General features: G+C 39.3%; 1 protein-coding gene across 10 annotated transcripts in view; it reads right to left on the minus strand.

The window, feature by feature from the left end:
• dnm1a (dynamin 1a) overlaps positions 1 to 17,911 on the minus strand; it is a 42,948-nt gene extending 25,037 nt beyond the window's left edge. For 3 of the 10 annotated variants that reach the window (XM_067485082.1, XM_067485081.1, XM_067485077.1), the window contains exons 1-10: positions 17,583 to 17,908; positions 10,369 to 10,442; positions 9,412 to 9,561; positions 8,980 to 9,183; positions 8,403 to 8,501; positions 7,303 to 7,463; positions 7,017 to 7,159; positions 6,803 to 6,938; positions 5,383 to 5,450; positions 3,830 to 3,968 (exon numbers count right to left, since the gene is read on the minus strand). In XM_067485082.1, the coding sequence (XP_067341183.1) occupies positions 3,830 to 3,968; positions 5,383 to 5,450; positions 6,803 to 6,938; positions 7,017 to 7,159; positions 7,303 to 7,463; positions 8,403 to 8,501; positions 8,980 to 9,183; positions 9,412 to 9,561; positions 10,369 to 10,442; positions 17,583 to 17,743 (1,335 nt within the window). In that variant the 5' untranslated portion in view covers positions 17,744 to 17,908. Of the gene's footprint in view, positions 1 to 1,496; positions 1,636 to 3,829; positions 3,969 to 5,382; positions 5,451 to 6,802; positions 6,939 to 7,016; positions 7,160 to 7,302; positions 7,464 to 8,402; positions 8,502 to 8,979; positions 9,184 to 9,411; positions 9,562 to 10,368; positions 10,443 to 17,582 lie in introns of all 10 variants that reach the window. The other 7 variants (XM_067485080.1, XM_067485079.1, XM_067485086.1 and 4 more) reach the window with 6 other exon arrangements.
• Positions 17,912 to 17,918: the final 7 nt, after the last annotated feature.

Here is a 17,918-nt window from a genome sequence, read left to right on the forward strand (position 1 = left end):
ATTCGACTAATGTAATAATTTGAGCAGCATATCTTTCAATGTCAAACCAGAAAACTTGTTCAAAATTGTTGTTACTTATGTTACTTGCATTAGTAATTAATACATTTGTTCAAGCTTTCAAATGTTAATATCAATAGTATAGTGTACAACTTCTCGTTAGTTTACCTTGTTGACAATAACAACAACAACAACAAAATAATTAGTTTTCAACTTGGTAAGCAGTGAGGAAAGACACACAGATGACAGCTGTAATTAACAATGTCCCCACTGTCCCATTACCATTGGAAACATTGTTAACTGATTTAATGAGGAGCACTTCGTGGTTCTGACAACTTGTGAATTCACACTTCACAATTCAAGTTGCATTGCAACTTGAATGCAGCCAAAGGCTTTCAAAATCTGGTAAAGTGTTGCGTGCCTAAAAAAGTTCACAGAAACACAAAACGCTGTCAGTGGGGGAGACTTTTTAACAACAGAGGCAGCAGGCAGAGGGACTCACACTGATTCAGGCTGACATGCAATGCAAAGGAGCAGGAAGGGAGGGAGAGAGGAGTAGAGAGTAGATTTCAGACTGACCCCTCTGTGGATTTTCCCAAACACTGTACATCATGAGACGGTGTGTTTAAATACAGTACATCTCTGACAGTGAAATCAATATAAAGTTGTAACAGAGAAGAAAAATCCAAAGGAGGTCAAACTTTTATTTTTGTGATTAGCTATGGAAGGAAGCAGCCTGTCTGAAGGATTAGAAGAGGAGAAGGTGAGGAGGACAAAAGAGAAATGGGAAATAAAGAGACGCTCGAAGTGCGTCGATTAGTGAGTGGAACCACACATTCAGTCACTCTATTAAACCATACCCACAGAGACAAGAAATAATAAAAATGAACAAAATGTTTTGACATCATTAAGTAAAATATAAAAGAAAGTTCTCTAACATGCAGGTTTTAAGGCAAAAATGTATTACTGGCCAATAATTGACCAAATACCACTTATAAAGTTTATTAAAATGTAAAATCTTGATCAAGGATAGACCGATATCTGCTGGCTAAAACATGTTTTTGTTTTTTTGGGCTGCTAGTTACCTGCTATTTTTCTCAAGTGAGTCCACCTAAATAAATAAATCCTTTTTATATCGTATGTGTTATACTGGGTAATTAGTATTTCTAAGTTAAAAGGTATGATTTAACATTTGTAGATACAGAATTTAGTATTATCTATATTTCCAAAGGCAAACAATGCAATTTTGCCTACTTCTGCTTTGAGGATAGTTTATTCACAGTACTGTCAATACATAAATGCAAATTAACTATGAAGAGACATCTTGACCATTCTCCATAAGATACTGTAAAACTAATTAAATATGAAAGTCACCCCTAGCAGTTCAAGCCTGTTTTGCTTTGTTTTCAATCTCACACGTCCTGACAGTTCTTATCGCAGCAAAATGTCCAGCCATCGGTCTACCCCAGCCTGTGCAATGACCATCTTTGGTATTTTACCTTTTGACTACACTTTTGAATGGTGAAGATGAGTTCGCTCACTACCATATCTATACACTTCAGTGTGGGCTCCTTCAGCTTTTGGATCTGCTTTTTCACTATGGCCTCAAAGGCTAGGTCAGGGGTGAACAGCCCCGTCCTGTGGGAATAAGCAGGCAGCATGGGAGTGAAGAGCAAAAGAAAAAGAAAAAGAGAAAAAAGGTGGAGAAAGTGGAGGAGTAGAAACACCAAAATAAATGTTGCAGGAGGAGATGAAGTGAGAAATGAGGACAAAAGGAGAAAGAGGGAAATAAATGATGAAGGAAAGGGACAACAGACAGATGAAGTTGGAAAAATGGAATGGAAGAACTGATTAAAAATGATAAAGACAAGAAGGGTTGTGGGAAATGGGATAAACAGCACAGAAGGAAGAAATTACAAGTGAGTAAACTGGTTTTCCTTGAAGCCAATCGAAAACAGGGCAGTGCTGGGATCTCTCTCTATCAATAAAGAGCAAACCATGACAAAAGATGAGAGAAAGAAGATGAAATAGAAAGGGGTCCTAGCCTGCATAATGCCACCAGCCAAAAACTCCAAGCAACGCACTGCAAGACCACAGCTGTGCAGCCCGACTCTCAGCCAAGACACCCCGATCCCTCCTGGTGTTGACCTGCTCTCCACCCATTCCTCTCTTCTCTGAATCCCAGAGGGAAAATTAGCATAACTTTTATTATCCCAAGAATTCCGGGTTGTTGCAGTGTTGAAATTGTTTGGTCACAGTGGATCAATTGGAATAAAATCTACTGCTCTTCCTGTTTGCACACAGGGCTCTGTTGCAGAGAATGCACCACTTAAGCCAGTTACAGAGCAGTTAAAACATAATAATTATCATGGCTTCTGTCTGCTGCAGGTGCACAGCTGCAGTCTCAAAGACAAGGAAGACTGAACACTGAGGTCATCCAATATGGCTGCCAGGTACAGTAAGATTTTCTACAGATGTGTTATATGTTAGTGCACAAGCAAAGGTGAGTGTTTAAAGCTTCAAGGTAGGAGAGCCTCATTAAATTAGATATTTATTTAAATTAAATTAATAGAAAACTGTTAAAGCAAAAGTATTCATTGATGTTCATTTCTTTCTAGCAAAATATGCACATGAGACCCCCCCAGATCTGAATTCTCAGCAGGTCCTGTAGCTGTAGTACATGACAGACATAAGTATGGTCAATAAAGTCAGCATAGTCAGGTAGAGCTCAGGAGGATCTCACAGAACAAGACAAAAAGAAGTATTACGTTTTTGGAAGATCATTTTTCTGTCTGTGTTTAAATGACAGCACTGCAGTCGTCTAGGTCTGATACAGCATCACATGCTAAAGATTATTAGGTTTACTGTAAAAAGCAGTTGATGGACACTTTGGGCCCACAATGCAAAAAACAAAGAAAAAAATTGTGGATTGATGTGTTGAGGGCTCTATATGCTGTAAAATTAGTACAAAATAAAATCACACAGTATACTAATAAATAGCATATACTGTACAATTAATATGAACAGATCAGATGTTTGGTGCACAAACAGTTTTTTTTTTGTCCTTTTGGCTTATCCTGTGAGTTCAGGGTCACCGCAGTGAATCATAGTCTGCATCTGGATTTTTTTTTTACGTCAGATGCCCTTCCTGATGCAACCCTCCCCAATTTCTACCGGGTTTGGACTGGCACTGCACAGCTGGGGATGGGAATGGGCTGTTAGGGGTTCAGTGTCTTGCCCAGAGACATTTCAACATATAGCCAGGACTGGGGATTGACCCACTGAACCTGTCGTCCATGGACAACTGCCTTACCAACTGAGCTACAGCCGCCCCTGTTTGGTGCACAAACAGTATACTGTATGAAATTAATGGTATACAATATGTATAGTGTTTAAACATAATATGGAGTTACTAAATAATCCTCTTGTCAAAACAGTAGCAGAAGCAGATGTGGACAAAAATACCAAGTGTCCAAGATTAATCTACTTAATGACCTTGACTTAAACTGATTTTTAAAAAAATATTTTAATCAAATAGGGATCTTAGCAATGCTGACTCTTTTTGTTATTTTTTTCGCAACCATATTTTGATGACAGCTCAGCATCCACGCTGCTTTTTGTCAACACAGTTTTCTACCACGACCAGCCTGTCCAGGCAAGCAGGTAACCACAGCCCACCCTGCTACTGCAGGTGCTCCCTTTGCTGCCCAGGAACAACGAGGGCTGAAGTGAGCCACGTGGTTACAGTACAAGGGAGTGAACAGCACGGGGACTTTGCAGATGAGGGTTAAAATTAACAAAAGTGCTATTCACTGTTTCATTTCATTTTTACCTTCTTGGTACACTGCCTAACTGTATTGACTAGCTCAGAAATGACCATGTCCACACATTTGGTGCAAGGCTCTTTAATCTTCCCAATCTGCCTTTTCACAATGGTCTCAAAGGCCATGTCCGGGGTGAAGAGGCCAGTTCTGCCCAGCAGAGAGAGAACCAGCCACAGGGCCAATAACAGAGGAGGAGTGTGGAGAGAAAGACAGAAGCAGGGAGGAGGGTTGGGCAAAGAGAAAAGTGTTAATTTTAAAGAATTACATTCTCCCCTAAACAAAAACAGATACAATTAGACAGAGAAAAGGAATGGGGCTATTAAGACAGGTAGAAAGCAAAAGACCTCAAATAATTTCAAGTATTCTGCTCTTAATTAGGACATTCCTGCTGGAAATATCCAGTCTACCTCCTTTAAATGGCATCAAGAGTTTGTCTCTTACTGTAGAGGAGATGGAAAAATGTCCATTAAGAGGACGAATGGGACTTTATTTATTGCAAAAGATAGAAGGCATTTAAATTGTTTCCATGAAAGACAATAAGTTTCAACAAGTACTGTGGATAACGGATTAAAAATATGAAAACATACAGTATATTACATGTGTTGTCAGTGCAATTGCAGCACTAGGACAAATACACAAAGTACCTTTCAAATATTGTACTTCTGCACAATAAAGTTACTTCATTTTAATGTGTTAATTCGAGAAATGTGAACATGATTCAAACTGCTCTAAAACTATCTTAACAAACAAACACCTATTCAAAGAGAACCTCAACCAGCAAGTCAACTGCTCGTTTAGGGTTGCAAATGCAAATGTTCTTTTTCAGAACACTTAACTCAAGAAAACCTGGCAACTTTAAAAATGTGCACTGCACTAGACACCACATAATAATCATTTATTTTTAAAATATATGAGTATGGGCTCATATATAAGTCTAGATACAACCCAGTCCTCACATCATAACATCGAACAAAAATTATTATGAATTAATCCTCTAACAATTTTCATCCAGTTAGTCTTGACAGGAACCATAAATATGATGTCTATCATGGAAATAAAGTAAATACTACTAATTGTTAATTCGTGTGAAAAACTGTTACAGTAAATCTAAATGATCTTGTAATGTTTTAAATTTTAATGCATTTTTCTGAGACAATTCATACTTTCTTCACACATCATCCATATGCAAACAAGGAAAGAGAACAAGGACAGAGAGACCTACCACGTGTAAAAGGTGCAGGGTTTCACCATCAAGACCGATGACACACACACACACACACACACACACACACACACACACACACTAGCGTGGATGGACAAACACACTAAATACAAGTGTAAAGGCAGAGACATGAAGCCACCAGCCACCGCCTGTGTAATCCCAAATTACCTCTAAGGAATTTGATACCATTAGTATTCAACAGAGCACTGGAGCTAAGAGGTCTTGGCAATCAGACAGGCAGGGTCTGTTAGACGCAGCAGAGGTGAGTAAGATGGAGAGACAGAGGAAGGTGAAGTAAAGGTAGGACAGATGAAGGGGGGAGCTGGAAAGCAAACGTGCCTGATGCCATGAATGTTCTTGATGGCGTAGCTGATCTCTTTGCGGAGCTCCTTCTCATCAAACTCCATCTGCAGAACAAACACAGATGGCAGGCAGGATTAAGGAAGACACTCTCTTTCCCTAACAGATTCACATCAACACATCTACTACAGTTTGATGTATGCCACTTGATTCTCCCAATCTTTATATGCTCTACAGATTCCCAATTAGCATGTCAGCTCATAAACATATCAAATATTGTCAATAAAGAATTATAGTGTGTTATTGGAGAACACATGTAACACACATGTAAACATACATGTCGTCTATCGTAAAACTTGTACAGTTATTCTATTCTAAATATATTCTCTATATATAAATTTGCAAATATTACAGTACTCCTAAAAGTTTTATCTGTATCTTATTGTTTTAATCAGTTCTAACATTAGAATGTAAATCTAGAGGTTGTGGGTTTTACAGGGAGTTATGTGGTCGTGGTATTTTCTTTCTTCTGTAAGACCCTGGTGTCACCTTGAGGAAAACCAACAAAAATTCCACAAAGTCACTGCCTGCAACCACAACATAGTCTGAATCTAAAATGTTGGACAGCACTGGGTTAGAGCAGATACCCCACACACATTCTTCACTTTAATATCCCTTCTGCTTAGATCATGGACATTTTATCAAAGCTTTTTTCTGCCAACAGATTAAACTCAAACATTCTGTAGCACTGGCAATGGAACATACTTTATAATCTGATCCAGTATATTTCCTTTCAATATCTCACTTTTATTTGCTGCTGTGCACTGTTCTGTCCCAATTTTATCAACAGAGTTTAAATGTTTTTCCCAGGCATATAAAGGTAAACATATAAAACATAACAATGAACTTGCATCTAATGGGTCTGCCAGACGCTGAAGTTTTCTGGGTGATGAGCCAAGCTACTGGTTAGGAAGCAACCTGCTCTGTCTTCTCAGTGGGAAACCAACAGGGCTTTGTTTTTGTTACTTAAGTTTTATGTCCTCAGAGGCAGGGTGAGAGGGATGGATGAAAGGAAAAGGAGGGTAACAGCTGACAGAGAGGAAGTGAAGAGGGATTGAAAAAAGAGTTAGATAAAAGTTTTAAAGTGGTCTGAGCAGTTGTTGGGATATATAATCTGAATTTAAGTAGCGCACCAACACATTGATGTTGAAATGTCTAGAGCCACGATGCCATCACTTGTCTTTACCTGTAGGGGTCAGGTAATGTGGACACATACAGAGGCTGGATGCAATATTATGGTTACTAACTTTACAGTTCTGGACTGAGTTTTTCCTTCATCCCATATATAGTGATTTTCCAATAAACTAAATTTAATTACACTCAGCTTTTATTGGAGTCTAAGCGAATGAGCCATATAGCCGGTGAACATATGTAAAGACCAAATCTGGCATCCACACACCTTGACCAGTTCAAAAGGGAAGCGTTCATGGAAGATGCGATTAATCCTGGCACCGCCTGACAACTCGGCTGTGTCGATCTGGTCCCCAGAGCCCTCTATACACTTCTCAAAGTCCACAGAGAACTGCTGCACCATCCTGCAGGCAGCCAGAGACAAATTCAACAAATTCATTAATCTGTATCTACTTTATCTAACTGTTTGTCTGTCCACTCACTGGAGCAGAGCCTTTGTCTTGCGAGACGGATCATCAGGTCTGAAGTTCTTGTATTCCTCCACCTCTTTTTCTATGGAGAGGAGCTGACTCTGCAGCTTGACCCGCAAACCTGGCAGGGTGTCCCGGATGTGGTTGGTCAGTTGCTGTGCAGGTCAAAGATCAGAGTTAGATCAATGAAAAATTGAAAATGTTGGAATTAGATGGTGTTGCTGAGAAAAAACAGGACATATGTATGGATGTAGCATTTATACCTGTGACTGACTCTCTATCTTGCTTTTGTACAAACCTGATTAAGGACTTTCTGGAGGTAGGGAGTGCCCATACGGTCGGCCAGGTGTCTATATGCAGGGTGTGAGAGGAAGAATTTCCTCTCAGCAGCTATAGCAGCATTAATGTCCTTCTTTCCATCTATGTCCTTCTGGCTCCGATTTACCACACCAATATAACCTGGACGCAACAGACGAGAGCCCCACAGACAATTACAGCACATTCTCAAACACTATGAGATGTGCAGAAAACCAGATCCAACTGTTTTTATCACTTCCTGGAATTTTTGAGAACAGACTGGAATGGATTCAACGCTTGTGGCCTCACTGGTAATTTCAGGATTGTGTAGGGCTCCCATGTTCTCTACATATCAAATGAGTTTAAACGGCCAAACCCAGAATGAAAAGCCCCTGAAAGACCAGACCGCTTAAAAACAGTGTTTAATAATGGGTAGCTGTGTAAAAACCACACTTTAAGAGATACGGTTGAAGGATGGAGGAGGAAAATAAGTAAGGAAAAAGGAATTAGATGAATAAAAGTCTCTGTGTTTGTCCAAGTTTTTAACACAGAGAGAGAAGAAGAAAAAGAAGAAACAAGCAGGACAGTTCAGGTCACATGGATCCCATTTCACCTCTAGTTTGCGTTTTCTTGTGTTGACTCCCTAAATGCCTTTTTCATGCTCTGTGAGCCGGGAGCCTTGTAAATCTGAACATCCACGGCATTAGTACATTTGACATGAGAGAAAAGGGCGGGGGTGGGGGGGGGCGCACAGGAAAAACAAAGGACATGGAAAATATTCAAAAGCACATGCCTGGGTCCTAACCAAGTGCAAATGGAAAAGAAAAGTCCCACATCAGCACATTGCAAGAAAGGGCAGGCCGCAAGATACATGCAAGCTCTTAGAGTTTTTCCTCTTTCCTTCTCCAGTTCTCCTTTCCACCACTTCTCCTCTTCTACCTTTCCTTCTCTCTTTTGATTTCTCCTCCCTTCTGTTTTTTTTTCCAGTGATCGAAGTATTGAAGAGCTTTGAGTATGACTGCTGTATTACCACAAGAGGGAAGCAGTGTGTCACTACGTCAGTCCTGAAGTAGAAAATAGCTGGTGTTTTTGCACGCTCACCTCTCCTGAGCGGAAGCAGCTTATTCTCCAGGATGTCTTTAGCATCTGTCCCCTCATCCATCAGGTCCAGCTTGGTGATGACACCAATGGTCCTCTGACCTACATTTACACCCACACACACAAACTAAACCTGAAAACTGAATATTTAGTGAATATAACTACATATTTTCTAATGTTCACTATATGAATTTGCACATCTGGGTGTAAAATGTCTCAGATGTGCAAATTAAGAAAACAACTGATATAAAAAATATTCCAAGTCAAAGTTTTACCAAAATAAAAGAAAAAATCATAAATTTAAATAGTGTAAGTTTTACATTTGTCATAATTGTTTATTATATATTGTTGTTATGTTGTTGTTAAAGGTTATTATTTTATTATTAATATTTTCTTGTATAAGAAACATTTTAACATCATGTTGGTTAAAGTGGAGAACTTTAAATACATTCTTGTAGTTTTATCTGTAAAAAACGACATTTTATGAGATGATTATATGTTTTTCATAATACATTTTATATTAGAAATACTGTGGAGTGCTATATTTCCCTCTGAAATGCAGTGGAGTAGTATAACTTACCCTGAGGGTCGACCTCTTTGGCAATCTTTAAAGCGTCAGAGTTGGCCAGATCAGAGTTGGCCGGGGAGACGGCCAGCAACAGGCAGTTGTCCTTGGTGACAAACTGCATCAGCATCTCTCTAATCTGAAACTCGATGTCTGCGGGCTGGTCACCCACTGGTACCTTGGTCATCCCCGGCAGGTCCACCAGAGTCAGGTTCAGCACTGTGAGAACAAAAGGGAACATTAGAACTGAGAGATGCATTTTTGCCAAGTGATGGATGGACATAATTAATGTCAGACACGCAGAACTTTCAAATTGGATTAAAGTCAGAGTGTGCTATTGAGGACCACATTTTAGTTCCTACAGTTTATCAGATACAACAAAAAATGTAGCATGTAAATCACACCAGATTCATATCTCTATGTAAGTCGAGTTTGTGTCAGCCTCACCGTGAGGGGAGTACACACGCAGGTTGATGGGTACAGGGGAGATGCCTTTGTTGGCCCCAGTGAGGCGGTCAGTCTCTGCCTCGACCTCCTGCCGGACTTCATCAAAATCTATGAACTTTTTACCCTTACAGTGGAGGAACTCTGCATATTCTATAGGAGGCAGTGCAAAGAGAAATATTAATGATAGTAAAGTTGTAGGGGAAAAAAAGGAAAAACCGTAAAAAAAAGGAACATTTAAGGAACATTTTAATAAACTAATCGTAATAAAGTTTTTCTCTTTATATAAAGTTGATAAAATGCTAGCATTGTCTCAGATGTTAGAGCTTAGTTTAACCAACAATGCAATCCAGCAGACATTGTGGATTGTCATTATTTCTAAGTTTGAAGCGATTAATAAAGTGGAAAAGATGATGAGATTGTTTCCTCCAGAGGACGTGACAGGGGTAAAAAATGGTGCTTCCAGGAACAATACAGGAAACTGTTTAAAGAAAAGCGCTGTTATGCCAGTCCCATTTCAAATGAACCCCAGAAAAGAAAGAAGTCAGAAGGATGAAGCTATGTTTTCTGTGATCAGTGTATCAGAAGGGAAACTACATCTGAAGGGTGGGAGAAGGGATGGGTGTAGCGCTTACGCTAAGACTTTGGAAGAGTTAGTAATCAACCCAGTAGTGCCTTAAGATGACTACTACACATACCACGTAACAATGTCTGCGGTCTAAGTCCAGCTGTGGACCTTTGTTGCACATAATGTCCCCCCATGTTTCCTGTTCAGTTCTCCACTGTCACTTAACAGTTAAGGTAAGAAGCCAAACTACATAATCTTGAAAAGAAAGTCTCTTTTTTACCAATTAAACTTTATTTACGACTTCATGGCAAGTTTGGTTTGGACTGAAAACTGAACTGAAAACACTTAAAGAAACTCTATTGGTTTATATGTTTGGGTTAAACCGCTCTTACCTGTGGGACAGTGGATCAGCTGCAGAACCAAAGGACGACGAGTCACGATGCCAGAACCACGAGGAAGGAAATCTCTGTAAAATGACAAAACGACCAGGATGATGGTAAATAATAATGTGGACAAACAATAATAAACAAGAATTATATGTCTAACCATTATCTGTCACAGTAGCATCAGTAGCAATATGTACAGTAGCATTAAACAACACAGAAAAAACAAGATTCAGAAATATTGAATCAGCATCCTTCATTTTCCCTCTGAATATCTGTGCAAAGAGCAGAGAACATATCAATGATGGACAGCTTTTTAAATTATATATCACTATACCACAAGAGTTTATTTGGGGGATGTTCAACATCAGCATAAACTGGCTGTGGGCATGTGTGCACAACCAGCTGATGCTAAAATCTCTATTCAGTGATGCATGGCGTGCGTCATAACAACAACAACAACAAGGGGCAACTGCAGACTTTTCAGCAGGAAGGTATAATCTAAGGACAGACAAGCTTTCAAATGGTTTAAAATGGCACAACACAAAGACAAGTTATTCAGAATCCGATGAGAGCTCAACAGTGAACAACATGAATAAGAAAAAGACGAGGACTGTAAACCTGAAGCAAAGCTTGAGGCAGTTTGAGCATTTGAGTCATGACTCATGATTGAGTCTGAGACTCAATCAGAGCTGAGCTGCTCTTGCTCAAAAATTGTGACCTAACCAGAAAAAAGCTAATTCATCAACTGATTTTAAACTGCAGCATTCATATTTAAGCATGATTCTGCCACTGTACACAATTACTATATTATCTTTTAAAACGTAGACCATTTGGATGATGAACATTTGGGGGAAGGAGCATTTCAGCATTTTAATACAGTGACAACAGTGATGACTCTTTGCAAACAAAATTACGGTTATTTCTATTACTAATCAACCAGAAACCTTCAGTTTAATCTTTAACTTATCTGTAACCTGTAAATCTGTATATCTGTACATGTCTTCATTTCAAAAACATATGAATAAAGTTAAAATGTGACACAACATTATGACCTACCATTAAAAAAAAAATCTGGATGATTAAAGTTCTATAATCTCATAAAACTACAGGGTTGCTAAGTTCTTCACATCAGTCTTTCATAATCCTTAAGCAAATACGTTGCTTAATGCACGAGGGGGGAGAAAACGATGTGACTGTCAGCAGCATAGGCCTTTTATACAGCAGCGAATGTTTGCTCATCACCACTACCTGCTTCTCCGGTTTTAACACCAGCAGGGAGCTTTGTGGGTGAGTAGTGTTTCGAAGTGTGTTTTCATAATGCAGCTTTCATTGGATGTCCTTTTTGAGGGCACAGATGGCCTAAACTGCAGGTCTTCCTCTCACTCCACTCCTCTTTGTCCTCCCAACTAACGCACACTGGATGTGGCCTTGTATGTAGCCACACGACTGACTACGCTGGCTATAAACCTGTCGAGTTGGACTGACGGGATCTTATCTGTGCACTGCTATTTACCTAATACAGCTGAGACGGTAGAGTCCCCCCACTACCACCCTCCGGTATTTTCACCTCCCATGCTGTAGTGGAGAAATTAAAAATCCCTGACACTATCCCCGGGCAGTACAGATACAGAGAAGAAAGTTTGAAATTGAAATTAAATAAAAAGAGCAACAAGGACAAGACAGAGAAATATAGATGTTTTTTCAACATGAAGACAGTGACATAGTTTCGAAGAGAGATGTTAAGGTTACACATAGATACCCTCTATAGAAGATAACTGTAAGTGCCCTCAACAGTGAGTCTGTCTAAAACCAGTTCTAGCGGTATATTGCAGTCTAGAATAGCATATGCTTCTTATTTTTTTATAACTCATCTCATCCAAAAAAAGCTGCCAAAACACAGCTGAGCCTCAGTCGGTTACATTTCAAACCAATCACTTCCATTGATTCATTGTCTGTCATTTGCTGCCACACACACACACACACACACACACACACACACACACACACACACACACACGCAGTGGCGTAATGACTCACTGCTTCTTTTTTTTAATGCACAAATTCAGTTTAAACAGTACACACATGTGCTGTGGAAGGATTTTTTACTTTTCCACACTATTGGTTTTGAGATTGTCTCCTAGAAATGTACAGTAAAAATTCAAATGAATGTATTATTTTAGGTTTTTTCCAGCACAAACAATTTCTGCAATATTTTCTTCAGTGCTTACAATTGTCCAGATTGAAGTGGATGGAATTATCCCATACAGTTTTGTGTTGTTTTGCTTGTATTCATCTCTTATTATCATTCTTTATGTTCTCTCTGATTGAAAACTTTTTTTTTTTTTGTCCTTTTGGCTCATCCCGTTAGTTCAGGGTCGCCACAGTGGATCATTTGTCTGCATGTTGATTTGGCTGATTTTTTACACTGGATGCCCTTCCTGACGCAACCCTCCCTAATTTCTGCCGGGCTTGGGACCGGCACTGCAGGGATGGGGATGGGGATGGGCTGTTGGGGGTTCAGTGTCTTCTCTCAATGCACATATAAGTGTTCACAAATAGTTCTAATGTACAAATCTGAATATATTTTTTAAATAGTATATCATATTTACACAAAAATTTAAAAATATTCGTAACTCAAGCTCAATGTGACGTAACGTATTCTTCACTTTTAGTCGGTCACACCCTGAGTTGGGTTTAATCCCGGTGTAATGTGTGCAGTAACAGTTCTGATGTGAATGAAACAGCACAATCGTCCCAGCAACATCTAAATACATACACAGGCTGCCATCAACTACAGGGGAAGGTGGAGCCAATTAAATGGCTGGTGGTTGGATTGTAGACATCCAGATTAGACTGGGGCCAATGGGAGAAGGTATTGCTGTGAGCTGTGGTCCAAAAAGATTAGTGGTAATCCTCTGGAGCAGTATGAAATCTAATGCTTTCCTCTCTATCTGATTTCTCAGATATCATTCTCACTGTGAATGTTTACTTATAAAGTAGGATTCATAAATAAAAGTTGTAGTTGAAGCCTTGGTACTATTCATTGGAAAAGCAGAGACAAGGCTCTGGGACAAGTTAGCCCAGTTTACTGAAATTAATATATTGGATGCATATCAAAAAAATATACTAAATTTGCTATAATTACTAACAATCATCCCTTGACATTTCTGTCCCTTACAGAAATGTTTCTAGCAATTGACAACTGAATAGGAAACTGTAGGAAACCAAAAGTATTCAGTTACGTGGATATCAACAATAAACGTTAGACATTAGTAGTTTGTTCTATCCTGTGCTTGGTGGTTTGTCTTATTGTAGCATCTACTTAACAAATCATCGTGTTTAGGTCATTAAAGGACCAGACTTCACTCTTCATCTTTCAGAAACACATTCTGTTTCACTCCCTCCTCCTCAGGGCTTTATGTGAAAAGAAAAAGCCTTCAAATAGATCTACTGTCCTTGTCTTTCATAAGAATGAAGATTCAGTCACTTATCAGAATGCTTCTGGCCCTTTCACAGTTAGCCAGTTACAGACACTACAGTATACACCATAAACTTGTTTTCTGTGGGGGGGTTGGTAGAGTGTTGGCAGCAAGAAGAGAGAAATGTCTGTGTTCTACTTTCATGGCAGAAACCTTCACGGCTAACAAATGTGCTTCAGTCAGCTCAGCATGTAGCAGCAAAAATATTCTCCTATGTCTGAATTTTTACCTTAATCAACGTAATCAGCCTAAACCTGGCAATGACAGTTTATTTGTTTCACGAAATTCAGTTGTGCTGCTGATTTTAAGGAGCTAGTTTTGACAGAGCTGTCCGTGGTCCTGAAACTATAGCTTCTAGCCAAATATCACACTGATGTGAGCTTCTATGAATCTTTACCTGAATATACAGATAACTATACACTGAGTATGAATATGTCTAGGCAGCACATTACAACTATTAAAACGCTACCTGATGAAGCCATTTATACTGAATTCAGTCTCTACTAAAACTCCAACAATAAACTGTGTGCGCCATATTTTCGCACTATTAATTAATTATTTAGAAACTTTCTGAAAACATAAATGGAAAAAAAGCCTTGTTTTGTTGAAGCAACAGTCAGAAACTTGCTCGAAGAATTATGTCAAATGGTTACTCCTCTATTAAGCCCCTTAACACAATTGACTTTTTGAAATAATTTATTTTGGCAACTTTACATTTCATGAATCTTTTCCTTTTGACTGGGACATCTTGTTTTTTCTTCATTTTGAGATGAAATGTCACACTGTGCTAAAAAACAATATGGAATTTAGTCAATTATCCTCATTGACCAAACATCCTCCACTGAACCTGCTGTTTGCTTTTCATTAATAGGATTCACACAGCTGGAGACCACTATCGCTTTGTCTGTGCTAATTAGACTCGTGGGAGGAACAAAACAAATTCTAATGGGAAACGGGGGGCGTACTCAGGTTCATGAATTATTTTTTACAGCGTACAGAGCAATGGGGAAAAGAACACAAGATGCAGAGCTAACATCGAATTATGCCCAACGTGTGTGTTTGTAGATATAATACATACATGCTGAAATTATACATTCATTGTTGAGCCAACAAATGTTAAGCCTGGCGCAACACAGATTTACTAATACTTACTGTACCTCAACTCATATCAAGAAAATGACAAGCATTCACTGGATTTAGAGATTAAATGTAAATACGCTCTGTTTTCATCCTCTTTTTATTATTCTGTTTTGAAAAAAATAAACACGAGCTCAGTTGTGATGGACAGTTTCCCAGTAGTTTATGATATTTTATAGGCAAAATGATCAAATGAATGCAAGGACTGATAGGCAAAGCTTGAACAGAGATAAACATGGAAGAAACTGACTTTGAATTAGAACAGATTATGAAAGTGGGATAAAACAAAGAGTATAGAACAGATTATTATAAAAATGTGTTTGATCATGTTTAATGGCTTTAGCACATCATTTCTAAGCAGCTTGGCAGCACAATCAAAGTCTAAACAACCTGAGAAAAAGCTAGATTGTATAAAAACTCATTTATAGAAATCTTAAAAGGAGCTCTCACTTATTTGTCTCCATTTCATAATTGTTTTACTCGTTGTAAAGCCAAACAAGCTTTTTAACATCCTTGTGAAATAATTGATGTGACTGTTTTGCTCCCTCCTACACATTGGTATTGATTTTTCTGTGTTAACCGTAAGCTGTAGATGAGGGAGAAAAAAGCCAGGATCAGAAAGTGAAATAATCAGTTAAGCATTAGGGCAAAATTTGCTGCAATGCTGAATTTATTAAATCTGAAAATAATAAAACAACAAGCAGATTTGGCATAAAATCAATTACTTTCTGAGAGGTGAATATCTCAATAGGAGACAGGGAAGGGTGTGAGGGATGGGAAAGGTGATTGTGACATGTAAACACACAAACTGTTGGTTTAGCCTGATAACACCAACACAATGGGCCAATCTCCCATCATCCTGTGGAAGACTTGTTATGGATGATGCGAAGATCAGAGTGACACTTTCTGCAGCTGGATAAGTGCATATATATTTTCACAGCATGACAGGGTGTACATTTATTTTACTGTTGGATGAATCCCTTCAATGTGATGTTTAAAACTGGTCCCTTGGGTAAGACTGCGTAATTAGGCTGATTCTGTTTCTATGACTACAGCTAAGTAAGTACAGCAAAATTTCGCCCTGTAAATCAGCATAAAAAGATTTTTTTTACGAGCACAAATTACCTGATATCAAAGCACAGTCTTGTAAAAACAAGCTGGAGAACAAGTCAGGCTTGTAAATGTCTGGCAATTGCACTAGAGGCATATGTACTAATAATAATTTTCTTTTTTATCTTTCCATCACAATATCACATCACAGAGAGCAATGTTAACTTTGGATTATTCAATCCTAAAAATCACAAAACAGGTATTCCTTCAACTGCTAGCACAATGAGTAGATAATCCCGATATGTAAACGTCTGCCTCGGTTCCTGTATATGTGAAGTGATAAGCACAGTGACCTTTGGTTAACCATTTGTCTTTGATGCCACACGTAAGAAAAGCAATTGAAGGTGTCAGGCAAAAGAAAATAAAAACTGTTGTGAATTGCCCATTACCAGAGAGTGATGTCTAAACTAACACTGTCAAATCGGTTTCTGCACAGATAGATGTATTTCTGTCCACTGGGATAAATTACATTTTGCTGTAAAAAAAACAAACAAAAAAAAACAGTGTTGGGGTGAGATGGTTTGCAGCCGCAGCATGCACACACTCTGACCTTACTTAAGCAGGAAATACTGCTGAATCACACATGCAGTACACAGATTATCCAAGGCATTTTGAGTCCAATCAGAAAAATCTTCAGGTCAAGTGAAATACAATCATGTCTGGCAGTTATTGTGACACCCATGCTGTTTCCTGTGTGGGATAAGCTTCACTTACAGCATAAGCACTGGCAGACAGATGGATGAGCTGAGCTGGAAAAGCTCAAAGCTCAGGTGGACTCCCTCTCTGTCTCTCTGCAAGGTCATACTGCAGCATAACAGATGAGATTTGTGCCACTCACTTTGTTTTGTATAATCAGCTCTGACAGAAACCAAACCATGTACTGCATGCTTTGCAAGATTTAAACCCCTTCACATGCACGCACACACAAACACACACAGAGCAAGCATCATTTTGCACTCTTGTGCAATACATATCATTTGGGCAACAAAATGGTAGCTTTGCCACAGAAAACAACGCCTTCCACCCAGCTGACAGTAACTGTATCTGCTGCAGGAGGTCAGCATCCAAACTGACCCTCAGTCATTTCATAGGATTTATCACGACGACCGTGTTATCTTGATACCAGAATGCTCACGGTAAGAAACGGTGTTAAACTTATATGTAGCGCTTGTATGCAGGTGATTTATTATAATAAAACTCCGGTGATTTGACAGGAATCCCGTGAACGCGTCATGGAATAGTCAACAGATGAACTTCACTGGGGATTTATAGAGGCCTAGCAAAATAATCTTGCTGCGTACATGGAGGCAGGAAGACAAAACTGGTGAAATGTGCAATAATTGGACAGCAATAACACGAGATCCCAGTGGATTCTATGTGCTGGATGTAAACCTGCTAGTGAAAGGGGGTTGGTGATGAGATGTGTCTAATGAAAGCTACGTGAAAGCTTGCGTGATGCACCAACACACGGCGCAGCCTGGAAAAGCTACTTACTTCCCGACGAAGTTCTCCAGCACCGAGCTCTTTCCCGCACTCTGACCACCCACCACGGCGATCTGCGGCAGGTCCAGGTTTGCGTTTTGACCGATGGCGGAGAAGGCATCCTGCAAGCGGTTCACCAGAGGAATCAAATCCTCCATTCCCCGGTTCCCCATCTTTGCGACAAGCTGTCTTACTTGGCAACGACAGGAGGGCGGTATTAGTCTTATTTAGTCTTTTCCCGTCCCTCCTCGCCACCTCGTTTTGGCCTGCTCACTTTTCGGTTTGACTGCACCTTCTCGATGTGTCGGATCCTTCTCCGAGGACGAACAAGTACACTGCTCTCCAGCA

Source organism: Channa argus, chromosome 18 (genome assembly GCF_033026475.1).
Source record: "Channa argus isolate prfri chromosome 18, Channa argus male v1.0, whole genome shotgun sequence".
Taxonomy (NCBI): domain Eukaryota; kingdom Metazoa; phylum Chordata; class Actinopteri; order Anabantiformes; family Channidae; genus Channa; species Channa argus.